Source organism: Phocoena sinus, chromosome 5 (assembly GCF_008692025.1).
Source record: "Phocoena sinus isolate mPhoSin1 chromosome 5, mPhoSin1.pri, whole genome shotgun sequence".
Lineage (NCBI taxonomy): Eukaryota > Metazoa > Chordata > Mammalia > Artiodactyla > Phocoenidae > Phocoena > Phocoena sinus.
Window position 1 is genome coordinate 93,105,948 of NC_045767.1, and position 17,992 is coordinate 93,123,939.

The following is a 17,992-nucleotide window of genomic DNA, read 5'->3' on the forward strand; positions in this document are numbered from 1 at the left end:
TGCTCCGCCGCATGTGGGATCTTCCTGGACCAGGGCTCGAACCTGTGTCCCCTGCGTTGGCAGGTGGATTCTTAACTGCTGTGCCACCAGGGAAGCCCCTCTCTTGTTCTTTTAACTGGGACCAGTTCCTGTGCTTTTTAAATTTTACTTAAATTTATGTCTCTATAAATTTAGGAGAAACAGTTATCTACTGTGGTCTTGAAGGGCTGGTTTTTATGTGGGAGCATTCCCGAGTAGACTGTATGAGTCCAATAACTTTGGTGCAATGGCTGCTTTTGGTATGGATGCTAGCCACATCTTTCCTCAGAGCGTTATCCCCTTGATAGGGCATGTGATTGGTGTTGTGGTGACCAGAGCCTGCACTGGATTTGGGTGGGGCCTCGTCTTTGCTCCATGGAGTCCCATCCCTTTCTTGCCTAGTACTAGGCTGGTGCTGGGGGCTGGGGTGTTGTGACTGCAGGAATCGAGGTGATTGTGTTGCCACCTGGGACTGGGGCTGCCTCTATGGTAGGGCTCTCCCAGGACCTCTCTGCCCCAAATGCGGCTCCAAGCTGCTGTGTGAGGTGGGCAGAACTGGAGCCCTTCTGCCAGGAAAGGAACATCTGAGTACTCCTCATGTGTGATTCTCTGATGCTGCCTGTCACATACTGTGCACACCAACAGAGACGACTGCTGGAGCCAAGCCCTGCCGTGCACGCTGACAATGAGCTCTGGTTTGGCCCAGATCACACCCCAGGCCCTCTGGGCTGTTTCTGCACAGCTACACAGAGTCCTCTCCCAGGGTCCATCTCCCTGAGTTTCAGTGCCTAGCCACTGCAAATACTAGCAGCCCCACCCAGCAGGCCTTTCAGGCTGGGAAGTGCAGCAAGGTGGAAGCTGTCAGCACCAGACTCTCTCCACTCAGCTCCACCCTGATTGCTAGCAAGCCATAGTAAAGGGTTAGGTTAACTGTTGAGGAGGACATTTAGTATCTGAAGAGAGAATTTGTTAAACAGACGGATAAATTTTCTCCTAATTTTTTCAGACGAATCATATAATCATAAAGTGTTAGCTTGGGGGGGCAGAGTCAAGAGGGCAGTGTGGGAAGATGCCGAGTTAGGTCTCCCCACAACTAGGGTGCCTGCTGTCCGCTGATGGGGGACCCTGATGGCCAAGGAGATGGGAGAAACCCCCAAGTGAACAGGTAGGACGTGGGGGGACTGAGGGGGGAGGAGAAGTGGAGGCCAGGTTGGCGCCCCTGAGGCCAGGGAGATCAGGAGAGGCAGGCAGAGGGGCCCTCCAGGAGGATTGGGAGAGGAGCAGAGGGCAATTGCCCACCCACTCAGGCCCGAGGAGCCTGCTGAGCTCCCAGGCCAGTCCCCTGCCCCCCAAGCACCCCACCCCCACCCCGGCTGCATTGGCCCTGGGGACATAGGAAGGAGTCCGGGGAGATCAGGAGAGGCAGGCAGGAGAGGACCTCCAGGACCAGAGGAGCGGGAGAGGAGAGGAAGGCGTTTGTCCCTTTCACTCAAGCCCAGGAAACCTGCTGGGCTCCCAGGTGAGGTCCCCCACCCTCTGAGACCAGGGGTAGGGGGCAAGCCTGGGCCCCTTCTGTTCCGTTGAGCCTAAGCCCCACCTCCTACAGACCCCAGGGCCTTTTCCAGCCCTGTGGGTCCTGAGCACTGGCCCCACCCAACACCCAAACCTTGCCCTTGCTTAGGCCCCACCCTCCAGAGTCAAGGCGTTTACACCCCCTTTTTTTTTGCTTTTTTCTTCTTTTCCCTCCTCCCCTCTTTTACTATTGTGGTACTGTTGTATCTTCTGGTTGTTGTTTCATCTATATTTTAATTTTTATATTATTTCTAACATATCTGTTAGTTTCCTAGTCTAATTTTATTTTTTACTTTGCTACTGTTCTCTTTTTTTTTTTTTTTTGCCACCCCACGTGGCTTGCGGGATCTTGGTTTATGAGCTGGGGGTTGGGCGACAGCTCCTGTGGTGGGAGCTCTGAGTCCTAACCACTGGGATAACAGAAATCTCAGACACCTCAGAGAATATTCATCAGAGTGAGGTCTCATGGAGGTCCTCATCTCAGCACCAAGACCCAGCTCTATGCAACAGCCTACAAACTCCAGTGTTGGAAGCCTCAGGCCATACAACCAGTAAGACAGGAACACAATCACACTCATTAAAAAAAAAAAAAAAAGAGAGATGGCAAAAAATAGTCACAGATGAAGGAGCAAGGTAAAAACCTACAAGACCAAATAAATGAAGAGGAAATAGGCAATCTACCTGAAAAAGAATTCAGAGTAATGATAGTAAAGATGATCCAGAATCTCGGAAATAGAATGGAGGCATGGATTGAGAAAATACAAGAAACGTTTAACAAAGGTCTAGAAGAACAAACAAACAATGATGAACAACACAGTAACTGAAATGAAAAATACACTAGAAGGAATCAATAACAGAATAACTGAGGCAGAAGAATGAATAAGTGAGCTGGAAGACAAAACAGTGGAAATAACTACCAAAGAGCACAATAAAGAAAAAAGAATGAAAAGAATTGAAGACAGTCTCAGAGACCTCTGGGACAACACTAAACACACCAACATTCGAATTATAGGGGTCCAAGAAGAAGAAAAGAAAAAGAAAGGGTCTGAGAAAATATTTGAAGAAATTATAGTGGAAAACTTCCCTAACATGGGAAAGGCAATAGTCACCCAAGTCCAGGAAGCACAGAGAGTCCCATACAGGATGAACCCTAGGAGAAGCACATCAAGACACATATTAATCAAACTGACAAAAATTAAATTCAAAGAAAAAATATTAAAAGCAGCAAGGGAAAAACAAAAAATAACATACAAAGGAATCCCCATAAGGTTATCAGCTGAGTTTTCAGCAGAAACTCTACAGGCCAGAGGGAGTGGCAGGATATACTTAAAGTGATGAAAGAGACAAACCTACAACCAAGATTACTCTACCCAGCAAGGATCTCATTCAGATTCAAAGGAGAAATCAGAAACTTCTCAGACAAGCAAAAGCTAAGAGAATTCAGCACCACCAAAGAAACTTCTCTAGGTGGGAAACACAAGAGAAGAAAAAGACCCACAAAACCAAACCCAGAACAATTAAGAAAATGGTAATAGGAACATACATATTGATAATAACCTTGAATGTAAGTGGATTAAATGCCCCAACCAAAAGACACAGACTGGCTGAATGGATACAAAAACAAGACCCATGGGCTTCCCTGGTGGCGCAGTGGTTGAGAGTCTGCCTGCCGACGCAGGGGACACGGGTTCGTGCCCCGGTCCGGGAAGATCCCACATGCTGCGGAGCGGCTGGGCCCGTGAGCCATGGCCGCTGGGCCTGCGCATCCGTAGCCTGTGCTCCGCAATGGGAGAGGCCACAACAGTGAGAGGCCTGCGTATGGCAAAAAAAAAAAAAAAACAAGACCCATATATATGCTGTCTACAAGAGACCCACTTCAGACCTAGAGACACATACAGACTGAAAGTGAAGGGATGGGAAAAGATATTCCATGCAAATGGAAATCAAAAGAAAGCTGGAGTAGCAGTACTCGTATCAGATAAAATAGACTTTAAAATAAAGACTGTTACAAGAGATAAGGAGGGACACTACCTAACAGTCAAAGGATCAATCCAAGAAGAAGATATAACAATTGTAAATGTTTATTCACCCAACATAGGAGCACCTCAATACATGAGGCAAATGCTAACAACCGTGAAAGGAGAAATCAACAGTAACACAATAATAGTAGGGGACTTTAACATGCTACTTACACCAATGGACAGATCACCCAAACAGAAAATAAGTAAGGAAACACAAGCTTTAAGTGACACAATAGACCAGATAGATTTAATTGATATCTATAGAACGTTCCACCCGAAAGTGGCAGAATACACTTTCTTCTCAAATGCTCATGGAACATTCTCCAGGATAGATCACATCTTGGGTCACAAATCAAGCCTCCGTAAGTTTAAGAAAATTGAAATTGTATCAAGCATCTTTTCTGACCACAACGCTATGAGATTGGAAATCAACTACAGGAAAAAAACTGTAAAAAACACAAATACATGGAGGCTAAACAACCAAGAGATCAGTGAAGATGTCAAAGAAGGAATAAAAAAATACATAGAATCAAATGACAATGAAAATACGATGACCCCAAACCTATAGGACACAGCAAAAGCAGTTCTAAGAAGGAAGTTTATAGCAATTCAGTCTCACCTCAAGAAACAAGAAAAATCTCAAACAATCTAACCCTACACTTAAAACATCTAGAGAAAGAAGAACAAAGAAAACCCAAAGTCAGTAGAAGGAAATAAATCATAAAGATCAGAGCAGAAATAAATGAAATAGAAATGAAGAAAACAATAGCAAAGATCAATAAAACTAAAATCTAAAATCTTTGAGAAGATAAACAAACTTGATAAACCCTTAGCCAGCCTCATCAAGAAAAAAACAGAGAGGACGCAAATCAATAAAATTAGAAATGAAAAAGGAGAAATCACAACTGACACTGCAGAAATACAAAGGATTATAAGAGACTACTATAAACAACTATATGCCAATAAAATGGACAGCCACGAAGAAATGGACAAATTCTTAGAAAGATACAATTTTCCAAGACTGAACCAGGAAGAATTAGAAAATATAAACAGACCAATCACAAGTAATGAAATCGAAACGGTAATTAAAGCTCTTCCAACAAACAAAAGTCAGGACCAGATGGCTTCACAGGTGAATTCTATCAAACATTTAGAGAAGAGCCAACAGTGATCCTTCTCAAGAGTTTGATCCTTCTCAAACTCTTCCAAAAAATTGCAGAGGGAGAAACACTCCCAAATTCATTCTACGAAGTCACCATCACCCTGATACCAAAACCAGACAAAGATATCACAAAAGAAGAAAATTATAGACCAATATCACTGATGAACATAGATGCAAAAATCCTGAGCAACATACTAGCAAACAGAATCCAACAACATATTAAAAGGATCATACACCACGATCAAGTGGGATTTATCCCAGGGATGCAAGGATTCTTCAATATACGCAAATAAATCAATGTGATACACCACCTTAACAAATTAAGGAATAAAAACCATATGATCATCTCAATAGATGCAGAAAACGCTTTTGACAAAATTCAACACCCATTTATGATAAAAGCTCTCCAGAAAGTGGGCATAGAGGGACCCTAGCTCAACATAAAAAGGCCATATATGGCAAATCCACAGCAGACACCATTCTCAATGGTGAAAAACTGAAAGCATTTCCTCTAAGATCAGGAGCAAGACAAGGATGTCCACTCCCACCACTCTTATTCAACATAGTTTTGGAAGTCCTAGCCACGGCCATCAGAGAAGGAAAAGAAGTAAAAGAATACAAATTGGAAAAGAAGTAGCAAACTGTCACTGTTTACGGATGACAGGATACTATACATAGAGAATCCTAAAGATGCCACCAGAAACCTACTAGAAAACAGTATGGAGGTTCCTTAAAAAACTAAAAATAGAACTACCATGTGACCCAGCAATCCCACTACTGGACATATACCCTGAGAAAACCGTAATTCAAAAAGACATGTACACAATGTTCATTGCAGCACTATTTACAATAGCCAAGGCATGGAGCCTACGAAAATGTCCATCGACAGATGAATGGATAAAGAAGATGTGGCACATATATACAATGGAATGTTACTCAGTCATAAAAAGGAGTGAAATTGAGTTATTTGTAGTGAGATGGATAGACCTATAGTCTGTCATACAGAGTGAAGTAAGTCAGAAAGACAAAAACAAATATCGTATGCTAACACATATGTATGGAATCCAAAAAAAAATTGGTACTGTGAGAGGGGGAAGCTGGGGTGAAGTGAGAGTAGCATCGACGTATATACACTACCAAATGTAAAATAGTTAGCTAGTGGGAAGCAGCCACATAGCACAGGGAGATCAGCTCGGTGCTTTGTGACGGCCTGGAGGGGTGGGATAAGGGAGGGTGGGAGGGAGGTTCAAGAGGGAGGGGATATGGGGAATATGTATATGTATAGCTTTTCACTTTGTTATACAGCAGAAACTAACACAGTATTGTGAAGCAATTATACTCCAATAAAGTTCTATTAAAAATAAATACATAAATAAAGTGTTAGCTTTGGATGGGACTCTGGAGGTCATTTGAAGCAATCTCCCAATAAAAGATACACATAAGGGAACTGAATTCCAGAAAAGTTAGATGTTTTATCTAGAGCTACTGCTCTTTGGTGACTGTACTATGAATACAAAAATATAATTTGCTTCCCACTAAATTATGAGTCTGATAGACTAGGAGCTGACAGATTAGATTACCAATAGGCACAGACCAATTTGAAATCTTTACTAAGGTAGATTGTGTCTAACTAATAAAACTTTATCTTTATGTTTCAGGACTAAAAACTGCAAATTGTGTTGAGAACATGGGTAAGATATGCTCTAGACTATTTTCTCTGCAATGGGAATTTTATCAGTGTTATTTCTCACAGGAATAGGTCAGAGCCACGCCACTGTACTGTCATACTGTCAGCCATTGTCTTCTCAAGGCTGAGTTGTGCTACTGCTACTACCTTTTCAGGGGGAGGGTACAGGAGCCCACCCTAAGCCTATCCCAGCCTTGCCTGTGGCTGTTCTCTCAAGCATTGCATTTGCCTTGCGCAGGCAGGGACCATGCCACTCTGACCCTAGCCTATCATTACAGGACTTTGACTCCTGAATACCCCTCCATGACTCCTATGCACAGAGTTAGACTTGTATTCCTTTGTTTTGACATCTTGGGAAGTAATATTTGGGAGACTGATGAAGGATTCCTTCCCTCATCAGGGGAAAGACTGGGGAGACAGAACGGTAATGTGGTCTGTTTCCTCTTCCTCAGGGAAAAATGGAGAGTATAACAAAAATAGTCTCTCTTAGAGGACCATGGAGAAGATTTGGGAAGGTGAACAGGAATTCTAAGAGTAGTCAGGAACAACATTATCAAATTAGGCTCAAAAGATCTGAACCAAAGTTGACAGGAAATGCCTTGGACTGATGCATGCTTTGGGTGGATCCTTTTGAAGATTTATTTAAATAGGTTGAAAATAAGGGTCCATTTCTAGCTGTCTTCCTGGCTAGTTTTTCTTTGAATTCTTCTTAAAGTAATTAAAATGAATCTATATCCATTTATTTTTGAGACTGAAATTTTATATTTCTCATATTGCCATATTTTGCCTGTATCTTGACCGAACCTGACATTCACATCTAAGTATATAGTACTATGTAATGAAAACATGTTTGTATTTCAGAATATTTTCAACACATCAGTGTCTACAACTCTGGTAAGTATGCTCTATTTTTAAAAATAATGGATGTTTATTAGCTACACGGATGTTTAATAGCTCTTTCCTGTTCAGCAAATTCAATTCTTAGCTGACAAAAAAGAGTACTTTGCACATATGAAGGAGTAACCTGGCAGATATGCGGCGGAAAAAAGAATCCATTCTGGGGAAATTTACCCCCTTGCAAATGAGAGAGTTGGCTCTCTGGAGATCTGAACAATATGGAACCATTCTAGGGAGTAAGGCTGGGCGGACCTGAAGGGCTAGGCACTCTTGACAGGTCTGAGGCCTCTTATGTATAGCTCTATTCTCAGTCATTGAGATTAGCCTGTGTGACACCAAACAGCCAGATGAAAGTAGAAAAAGTTAGTCATTTGCCTTTTTCAAGTAAGGTGATGTTTGGTATCATTTGACTAAAACATCCGGGTGATTAGACGCTTTCCCCAGCCCCTAAGTTTCCACTTACGGTGATATGGCCCAAATCACTTCTTTGCATTTAAGTTCCTTGTTATGTATTTGGCCCATGTAGCTACAATAAGTTTTTCTTTATTGAAGAGAGAAAAGTATCTGGCCTTTCCTTAAGTATGCAGTTTACCTGACGTTTGGAAGATATTTCCTGTCCTTTTGTGAAGCATTTTATGCCCCTGAGGACTTGCTTAGTAACACTTCTTATTGGCAGGGCAGCCGCAAGTTTTACTGGTCACTTCACAGGGACTTCAGCTAACTCTTCAAGACAGACATTTTTCTAGCTTGTGGAGATCGCTAGGAGACTTACTGTGTATAACAGTTTCTCTTAGTAGGAGGGTCCAGAAGAATGTTCCAGCCCAATTAGCCAAGGTGCATCTAGACTGTGGCTGACACTTAAATTTAGTAGCATTAGCTTATTGGATATATCAGATGGATCTTTATGGCCATAATTACCTGAAAATAGTTCTGTTCCAACTGTGGTAACTCCCAATTACTTTGTTCTATCGTTAAAACTGGTAAGTTTCTTTTTGTAACTTAGGTGTGAAAAACCAGAAACTTGAAGACCCTGGTAAGACATTTTCATAAACTCTAGGGGCTTACATTTGTAAGACAGCTTCCTGAGGGTGGGAGCAGGTGGGCATGGTAAGGAAAAGTGGGAAGAAGGCAGAACCCACATTAGCTTACTAGTTTGGTATATAAGAGACGCTCCTGAGTTCCAGATATCCTTCTTTATAAGGACGACCCAGCAGCTCTGTCTGTCTCCTATCTAAAAATCCATAGGTCATCCCAGCGGAGCAGTTAGAGACATGACATAAGAAACTAGTTCTAGAGAATTTACTATCTTCTGCTTTAGGCTAGCTGTTACATGGATAGAGGAAGGTGTGACTAATTATTCCACAAACTCTGTAACATAGGGTGTTCATCAGGAGCATAAAAAATGGCATTTTTTCCTAAATTAAAATGATTTTATATATGTATATATATTTCTGTTTTTAGCAATCTGAGTAACAAATGCTATTAGCTATATCCATCTGATTATTTAGTATATTCCAAAGTATGACTCATTCCCAATTTTTTTTTGTCTTTCTTAAAAATGATATTCTTCAAGGGTGCTGGGACAGAAACACTCTCATAAATTACTGGTGAGATTATAAGTTGGAACTTTTCTGGAGGACAGTTTCAATAGTATGTATCACTAGCCTTAAAAACGTCCATACCTTTTAACCTAGCTATAACACTTTTAGATATTTGTCCTAAGGGAATAAACATAAAAATTTGTGTACAAAATATGTACAGAAATGTTTATGCAGCGTTATGGTAGCCAAAATTTATAAATAACCTTAGTATCCAACAGTTGGGTATTGTTAAATAAATTATATCCATACTATGAAACACTAACCAATTTAAAAACCATGTTTTTGAAAAATATCTAAAGATATGAGAAAGTACTTATAATACAGTGACAATAAAAAAAGGATAAAAACAAACTCTACTCAGTACTCTGTAATGGCCTATATGGGAAAAGAATCTAAAAAAGAGTGGATATATGTATATATATATAACAGATTCACTTTGCTGTACACCTGAAACTAAAACATTGTAAATCAACTATACTCCAATAAAAATTTTTTAAAAGATAGGATAAAAACAGCATATGGAGTATACTATCAAATTTATTTTAAAATGTCAAACGGTATAAACTTCCAGTTATAAGATAAATAAGTACAGGGGATGTAATGTGCAACATGACTATAGTTAACAGCTGTGTGGTGTATTTGAAAGCTGTTAAGAGAATAGATCCTACGAGTTCTCATCACAAGGAAAAAAAAACATTTTTTCCTTCTTTTTTTTTTGGTATCTGTATGAGATGCCGGATGTTAATTAAACTTATTGTGGTAATCCTGTCACAATATGTGTAACTCAAGTCATTATGCTGTATACCATAAACTTATACAGTGTTTTATGTCAATTATATCTCAATAAAACTGAGAAAAATAGTAAAAAATGTATATGAGCATGTACATATATATATATAGCAAAGAGACAGGAAATATACCAAAATATTAAGACTGAATAGCTCTGATATCTGGGATTATGAAAGTTTCATTTTTAAAAATAAATCATGACAAATGTAGGTCAGAGTCTTAAAAAAAATCAACAAGAGATATTTTGCTTAATCTAGGAGAGTGCCTGGATCACTAGCCATAGTTCTCACAGTAAGTTAGGCACCAGTGGGTTAAATCTCTTTCCCTTTTCCCCAAAACTCTAAAAGCTTTGAGAGTGGGTCATCTCTCAAAGCTTTTAGAGTTTTCCACTGTAAATAGCTATATAAATATAAGGTTAAATTTCCAAGCTTACTGCGTTTATCACTAAATATTTCCTATTCTCATCTTCAGGAATGAAAAGCCAGGAGTCCACAGTCTTACCTGGTAAGTGATCTTCTACTTACTCTCAAAGACTAGCTACAAGGTTAGAAGGAGGCATGAGGACGCCTAGAACTAAGGACGTTACTGGACATGGAGAGTTTGAGGAATAAGTTAAGTCAAAACAGAGGGACTCTAATTATTGAGAGATTATTATGTTCCATGCAGTAATGTACTGAACAGTTTTATAATGTATCACCTTTAATCACCACTTACTACAAACCTACAAGGTATTTCTTTTGCGTAAATAAGGAAATGAAGGTCAGAGGGATTAAGCCTGTGCAATCACAGAGCTAATAACTATAATGACGATAGAGCTAAACCAGCAGAGTCTTAGACCCAGTACTATTTCATTTAAAAACCGATGTACTGGGACTGACTGCCTTATGAAGATAAGGTTGGTCAGATAATGAAGTTCTTGAACTCCACCATAAGGAGTCTGGGCTTTGTCCCGTTAGAGAATGAAGAGCAATTGAAAGGTGTTTTTGTTGTTACTGTTTTCTTTTTCCTTTTTTTGGGGGGGTGGGTGGGGTTGAAGATGGGGGGAGGTATAGACCAAAGGGAGCATTAACAATGCAAGATAGTTGATTAACACTAACCAATATTCATTTCTGTCTTCAGGTGTGAAGAGCCAAGAAGCCACCCAAATACCTGGTAAGACAGCTTTGTTTACTTTCTTGGCCAAAGTATGAGAAGAGAAGGATCCCCCCGTGTATTAAAGAGAATATTGTCATGACATTATTATTCATTAATATTTCACTTACTGCCGCCTACCGGTCATTCTACAAAGATTTAGCTGGGGAAGAGAGTAGAAAAGTACCTTTCCTCCCTAGTGTTCATGCCTTCCTGGAGCAGGAAAGTTAGCTCTGCTTGGGGGCATGGCTGAGGGCAAGGCTGCTGGGACCTGGATGCATGCAGTCCAGCCTTAGATTCTATAGCTAAAGGTACTCAAAAGAAACTTCAACTTCATGCAAAAGCTAACTGTTAGCTTTGGCTAATAACATCTCAGCATCTAGGATCGCCAGGTAACTAAGCATAGTACTCTCCTGGCATAGAGGCAGACTTAATGAGGCACCATGGCAGAAGGCTCCTCTGAGTTTGGCATGGATTTGCACAGTGAGGGTTCATGTAGCCAGAACTTTCAAGTAAAAAGCCAGAAACTACAGTGCAGCGGGACCTTTGGTGCTTGTATCTCTTGAGTTCACGAGACGAGAAGGAGTTTGGAAATTGTACTCACTGGAACAAACTGCAAGTCACTGAAAATTTCTTTCTTACGTAGGAATGAAAACTCCAGAACCTTTTTCACTACCTGGTAAGCAATGTTAGGCATGCTGGAGAGGAAGCTGCCAATCCGGGGAGCATAGATATAATTGTCACCATTAGATACGCAAGGGAGGCTAAGTACTTTGCACAACAAGATCACGTGAGTGAGTGAAGGACCCAGGTCTCTTACCTTATGACCAAGTACCTGTTTCTTAAAACTTGTGGTTCCTCTTACTTATCATGACACATTTAACCTACCTTCAAGATATAACCATGAAAGCAGGTATTTAAAAAGTATGAGGCTGTTGCTGAGGGTGGGGCCTTGAGTTTCTGTGGCCAGAGAAACTGAACAGTATGACTCCTGTCAAGTCAAAAGGGCCTCAGAACTCACGCTTACAGGGGAGGAAAAAAATGAAACGGCCCTCAAACTTAATTTTTTTCCTGAGACAAGAAGAAGTTAAAAAAAAAAGTGGACATTATCTAATATTTTACCAGAGAGCTATGGACAGTAATAAGACTTGTCTAGGCCTCAGAATTGTCATCTTTCAAAGGTGGCTAACACGTGTCATGTTACCTTATAGGGCTATCTGTAAGGACTATAAAAACACAAAATCTCAGGGCGCAAGCCCCTATCTAATGGTTCAGTCCTGCTTCCGAGCTCATGTAGTGTTTTGAAAATAATTTGTGTTAGGTTTTGTTATTATGGAATGATCATCTGTTAAGGAAATTAGATTGTTGGCATCTGCTAAATGACATCCATCCACACAGTACTGAGTCTGCCTCACGTTGCTGCCTTTGGATAATGTGTGCTGTGTACAGAAACAGCCGTTCCCCACTCATGATCTAAAGCACTTGACAGACCCAGAGAGAGAGGTTCCAGCAATACTTTTTATATTCACCCAGATTGGAACTGTTGGACTTACTTGGCCGCGACTTTGAAGTGAACCTCTCATGACACTGATGACACACTTTGTGTGTCTACATCTCTTCAGCTCGCGGGACCTGAGTTTGCATAGTACTCTCGCTGGCACCTTACTAGGCGCCCCGGCTGCATGTGGAGGGTGAACACGGTCTGGTCCGTGTGGACAGACAGACCCAACTTCATGAAGTTTCTCCTCTGCCATTTTCCTCTGGGTAACTTTGTGTAGAGGTAAATTTATTTCACTTTTCTGCACCTCTGCTCCCACATCTGTACAATGAAGAAAATTTCTGTCTTGCAAGACTGATTAAAGTCCTAATGAGATAAAAGTACTGGCAAAATGAATGGTGCTTTAAAATAGTAGTAAATGGTAGATGCCTTTGTTATCATCTGAAAATCTGTTTTTTATTTAGGAATAAAAATGTTACAACTGGGTGAAAAACCTGGTAATAACTTCTTTTCTGGGGGTGGAGGCACCTGGGGTTCTGAGTCCTTTACCATAATCGTTCAGTTAGCTCCATCTTAAGGGGGATGGGGAGAGGACACTTGAGCTGCACAGCTTCTGACACCCCAGGCTGCAAGCCAGAGGGGGAAATGTTGAGAACTCCCTTCAGTGTGTGCAGCAGACTGCTATCGTGGTTCCCTGGGTCAGGCAGAGAAAAAGGCAGTTGACCTGAAACTGGGACAGTTGGCTTCCCGCTGCGCCTGTCTATTCCAGAATGGGACAGGAGGCTTCCCAGGGTGCGCAGGCTACCGTGAGAGAATCTGTAGTTACAGGAATAGCATCATCAAAGAGGTGTGTGTGAGAACCGTACAGTGTAGGACCATCCATTCTGTGCCCTTTATCTCTATGTCCTCCAACAAATAGGCCACTCAGTTTTGCTGGGACTGTTTTGTATTGTGCCCTCTCCTAGAAAGCTGTGTGTAGTGCAGGCTTTTTAAAAAGTGGTGTCAAAACATTTACACAGGATCTCATATAATCCAATAAAAGAAATATTGTTATCGCCGTTTCAGAGATGGAAACATGGAATATGGGAAGTTAAGGAACCTGTCAAAGGCTAGGATGAGACAGTCAAGACCCAAACTCTTCAAGTTTTGTTCATTTTCTGTCACATGACACTTGTCTTCCAGCTAGATGTAGTTATAGAAAATACACCTCTAACCTGGGCTCCTAGAATTGGCATTTGGCTTCAAAGCCGTCAGAATATGGCAATATTGTAATATTTCAATGCTAACACACTTGGAGTTAGAATAGCATAGTAAGTAAGAGCAGAGGGTTTGAAAGCAGGCATTGCTACCACTGATTACCTCTGTGATTTTATGCAAGTTTGGGGGAACTTCTGTATAATATGGATAACTCTACTACCTACTAGGAGTGTAACAAGTAAAGGTAATAATGTACATAAAGCATTTGGTCAACGCGTGACACACAGTAAGCATTCAGTAAATGATTAGTGCTATGGTTGTGCTTGGGAATCTGAGTTCAACATGTAGAAAAAAGACTTTTCTTTTTTAACAAAGTTTAACCTTTCTTTTAATGGAAACACACACACACACACACACACACACACACACACATACACACACACACACGGTAAAAAATTTCAAAGCATGCAAATGTTTAAACACTGAACCCTTCCCCCAGTCCCACCTATACCTCTAAAACTAATGCCCTGCCCCTCAGTCCCACACGCAGAGATAACCAAATTAGCTTAATCATTTAATCAGATTTTTCTCTTTGGGATAAATCTGTATACAATGCAGTTAACTCAAAATCTGTTTATATTTTAGAAGACAGAAGTCAAGATATCAACAGTCCTGGTAAGAAATATCTCATTTCCTTAGTTGATAAATGTCTGTTTCTGCAATACAGAAAAACTGAGAAATTTATTTTCTCTCAATAAAAGGAACAAAATCTCAAGAGTTTAAAGCATCATAACAGAGTATAATGTCATATCCAAATGCTTGTATGTGCAAATGGGGGGGGTGCAACTTGACTTTGCTTCTTAAGCACTCATTTTCAACTGTGTATATAGACTGTACTTTTTCGAGCAATGGTTCTCAACCCTGCAACCCAATTCTCGCTCTTTAGAACAAATATTTTATAAAGGTATCCTGAAATAAGATTCATAAATAAGTCCCACTTGCACCATAAAAAAATCAATATAATGTCCTAACTGTATAACAAAATTATATACATTTCAATATGTAAATGCCTAGATTATTCTAGAAGACGTCATGAAGTAGATTGTATTTATTTACACAGAGAAATCTGGATTTAAGAGAGAGGATTGGAAGCTATTCTTTACAAATATAAGAAAATGAAAGTGAAGAAGTACCAGGGGCACTAGAATAGAAACCAGTGTTTATTAAAACTATCCAAAAATATTTTGCATATATGTAAAACTTAGGTTCTGGGTTTGAGCATTATAAATAGGTTTTTAACATATACGTCTAGCAGTGCATTTGAAATTTATGTGCAAGGGGGTCGATTTTTCATTGTGCAAGACTGTCGAGAACACTGCAGAATACTAGCCCTCTACTTCCACCCCAGTGCCGTGACAATCAAAAATATACTCTGACAAATTTCCAAACTGCCTTAGGGGGCAATGCAGCCCCCTTGAGAACCACTGCTCTCTAGTAACAAACTAATGCATGAGTGCATCTGCTTGTCCGTTTTCCCCACCTGTATACATATAACTGCGCATTTATAACTATGGCAAGTAAATTTATGAGTTGAAGGTTTTTATAACATTTACTAGTTATTTCTCTTGGTTTCACTTATGTGAGTGGTGATCCCATTTGGATATTTCCAATCAGTCTTCCCTTGTACAGTCTAAACCAAAACACAGCCAGAAGTCAGATATCTGAGTTAAGGGCAGTGTGAAACAGACCATCCTGAGATGGCTGTACCTGGACTCCACTGTACCTCTCTCCACTAGTTCAGGTGAAAGGGAAGCAGTTTTCTCCAGAGTAGTGTTTTATGTATAGAGGGAAAAAAAATTTTTTTATCAGTTTGCAGGGCTGTTTAAAAAATGCAATTTTTTACACTGTAAAATATTACATTGTATATTGGTAGAATATGCATATGAAATATACTGTCTTGAAATAGAAAAGACACAGAATTAAACTTCATCTTGCATATACAGAAAATGAAAATTTTAAATTGCCAAGAAATTCTAGAGAACTTGAACAAAAAACTACCTTGTCTACATAGATACTAAAAGCCTGTGAAATCTTAGATAAAACCTAGATCAGCACACCCTGATGATATATGTGAAAATACAGCCCCAAATCTGTAATGAACTATATTTATTTTAAAGTTGTCCTGGTTAGAGTTACTTCATGTAAAACTCAACCTTGAATGTTCACATATTCAGGATATATGGTGTAGGTGGATGAAACTTGATACTAAAAATGACATGTGTCAATGACTATGTCTTCTTCTTAACAGCTCCAGGTCCAGTTCCAGGTCCCAAAACCCATACCTCCGCATCATCTGGCAAAATGCTCCTTCCACCGTTTGGGACATTCATCATTTTAATCAGTGTTTCTGCTCTAAATCTCTGTTGCTCTGTAGTCTGATACATTCTTTTTAATTTTTGTGGGGGGGGGGGGCGGGTGCTGATTTATTTATTTATTAGACTCGAGTGCTTTAGTACAGAACGGTACAGAGATGTTTGTGCTTCAATACTTTCAAACACTAAGATTCTGATAATTTCAAGGTAAACAAGTTTCAAGACAGACTAGCTTTTTGATACATTCTTTATTACTTGAAATATGCTACAGGCATCCCACAGAAATCATCAAAAGGAATGATGTATTTTTCACTTGTTGGCCAGTCATTCGATAAAATGAGAACTACATATTAATGTAATTAGCAAATTCAGGTAGCTGACCCAGATGTCAAAGAATTCATTTTTCACTTATTTCGATATTAATCTTACGATTGCCAAAAACTGTATACTTCTGATTTAATTCAATAAGACTTTTATTAGCTATAATTTCAGTAGAATTGCTAGATATTAAAATGTCAGTAATGCTAATGGTTAACCTGAATTTAATTGCTAATTAGAATTTAAAGGTGTTCTACTTATCTTTAAAGGATCAAACTTTGACTTCTATTCAAATAGTGTATTCTTTCAGTCTCTTCATTTTCCTTCTATATATGAACACCTTATATTGTTATAAACACCACAGTTTACCAAGTATTTCACATACGTAGTCCTTAACTCGAACCTCATGTTAACCCAGGAAGGCAGCCAGTACTGAATGAATATGTGGGCTCAATAAGCAAGGAAAATGAGCACAGTACAGTAGTCTTTTACCCCAGGTATTGTGGTGGTTGAAAAGTAATTGATTTAGGCATGGGCTTTGGTAACTGACACTTGTTTACACTGCCAGTGTTTCAAAAAAGGACTTAAGGCCACTTTCAGAGATTCAGAAAAACGACATGAAATCCCAACTAGGTGTTAGGGGTTCAGTGTGCTTTAATTCTACCATTTACCTCTCTTCATGTTCAGAATTTTGAGTGGACTTACCACAAGAACCATTAGCCAGTTCACAGAACGTCTATAAATTGTGCTGGAGAACACAACTTAGTCCAGAGGCCAAAGTTGGTCTTTTCTTCTCATTTCCACCCAAATCTAGAACTTGGTTATCAGTTGCTTGGAACACAACTCAGGTACAGACCAAGTCCAGTTATCTAACCAGCTACATGAACAAGGACCACAGGCCTTGCCTTACACATGCAGTCACCAGCAGGATCAGAGGCTAACTGGGCCTGTCTTTAAAAGGCAGACCCCGAGCCCTATCTAGGGCTCGTGAAATTAGAAACCTAACAATACGAGAGGACAAAAAATGAAAGGCTAGAGAAGTAAGCATGGTATGCATGATTAGCCATCTGCCCAACAGGGAATGTGGCTCAACGAATAATAGTTCTCATCTATTAAGTCACCAGCTCTTCCTACAGTGAGAGGGTGTGCAGAGGGGCAAACTCCTTCCACATTCGGCTACACGGATGAGAAAGATGAGAGGTGTTACAAGAAACAGCCCCGTGAACCTTGTTTGTGTCTCCTACACGACTGTTAGCTAGCTAGTGTGCATCCTGACAGACTCCTTCAGTGGGACCTCAGAGGGAGGCCTCTGGATATGCAGTGCATCACTCTCCTTGCCATCCTCATAATAAACAAACACAGTGGCACGGTTCATGGGGCTGTTTCTTTTAACACCCCTCATCATAAGACAAAGCATTACGCAGAAATGCAGAGTTAAAGCATTCCAAGAGGGGCCAAGATGATGCAGCCCAGGTGTGCAGTCTGTAGTCAGAAAAATTGTTTAAAATTATCTAGTTGTTAAAGAATCACTATTGCACATTGTCATGTGTAATTCACATTTTCCAGTGTTTTCAGATACTAATGATGTATTAGAGAATTCTTTATCCTGGATGATACAGGAAGTAATTTTTATTTGCTGTACCCTAGTCAAAATATATCAGTATTGATATACTTTCCTTAGAGGGTAAAGTCAGACTTAAATCCAGGTTAAAACTGAAATTCTTGAGCT

General features: G+C 40.1%; 1 protein-coding gene across 4 annotated transcripts in view; it reads left to right on the top strand.

Annotated features, from left to right (window-relative positions):
* Positions 1–16,028, top strand: part of ART3 (ADP-ribosyltransferase 3) — a 37,878-nt gene extending 21,850 nt beyond the window's left edge. The window contains exons 3-11 of one of the 4 annotated variants that reach the window (XM_032633453.1): positions 6,432–6,464; positions 7,322–7,354; positions 8,361–8,390; positions 10,219–10,251; positions 10,867–10,899; positions 11,525–11,557; positions 12,841–12,873; positions 14,219–14,248; positions 15,882–16,012. In XM_032633453.1, coding sequence (XP_032489344.1) covers positions 6,432–6,464; positions 7,322–7,354; positions 8,361–8,390; positions 10,219–10,251; positions 10,867–10,899; positions 11,525–11,557; positions 12,841–12,873; positions 14,219–14,248; positions 15,882–16,012 — 389 coding nt within the window. Of the gene's footprint in view, positions 1–6,431; positions 6,465–7,321; positions 7,355–8,360; positions 8,391–10,218; positions 10,252–10,866; positions 10,900–11,524; positions 11,558–12,840; positions 12,874–14,218; positions 14,249–15,881 lie in introns of all 4 variants that reach the window. The other 3 variants (XM_032633454.1, XM_032633455.1, XM_032633456.1) reach the window with 3 other exon arrangements.
* Positions 16,029–17,992: the final 1,964 nt, after the last annotated feature.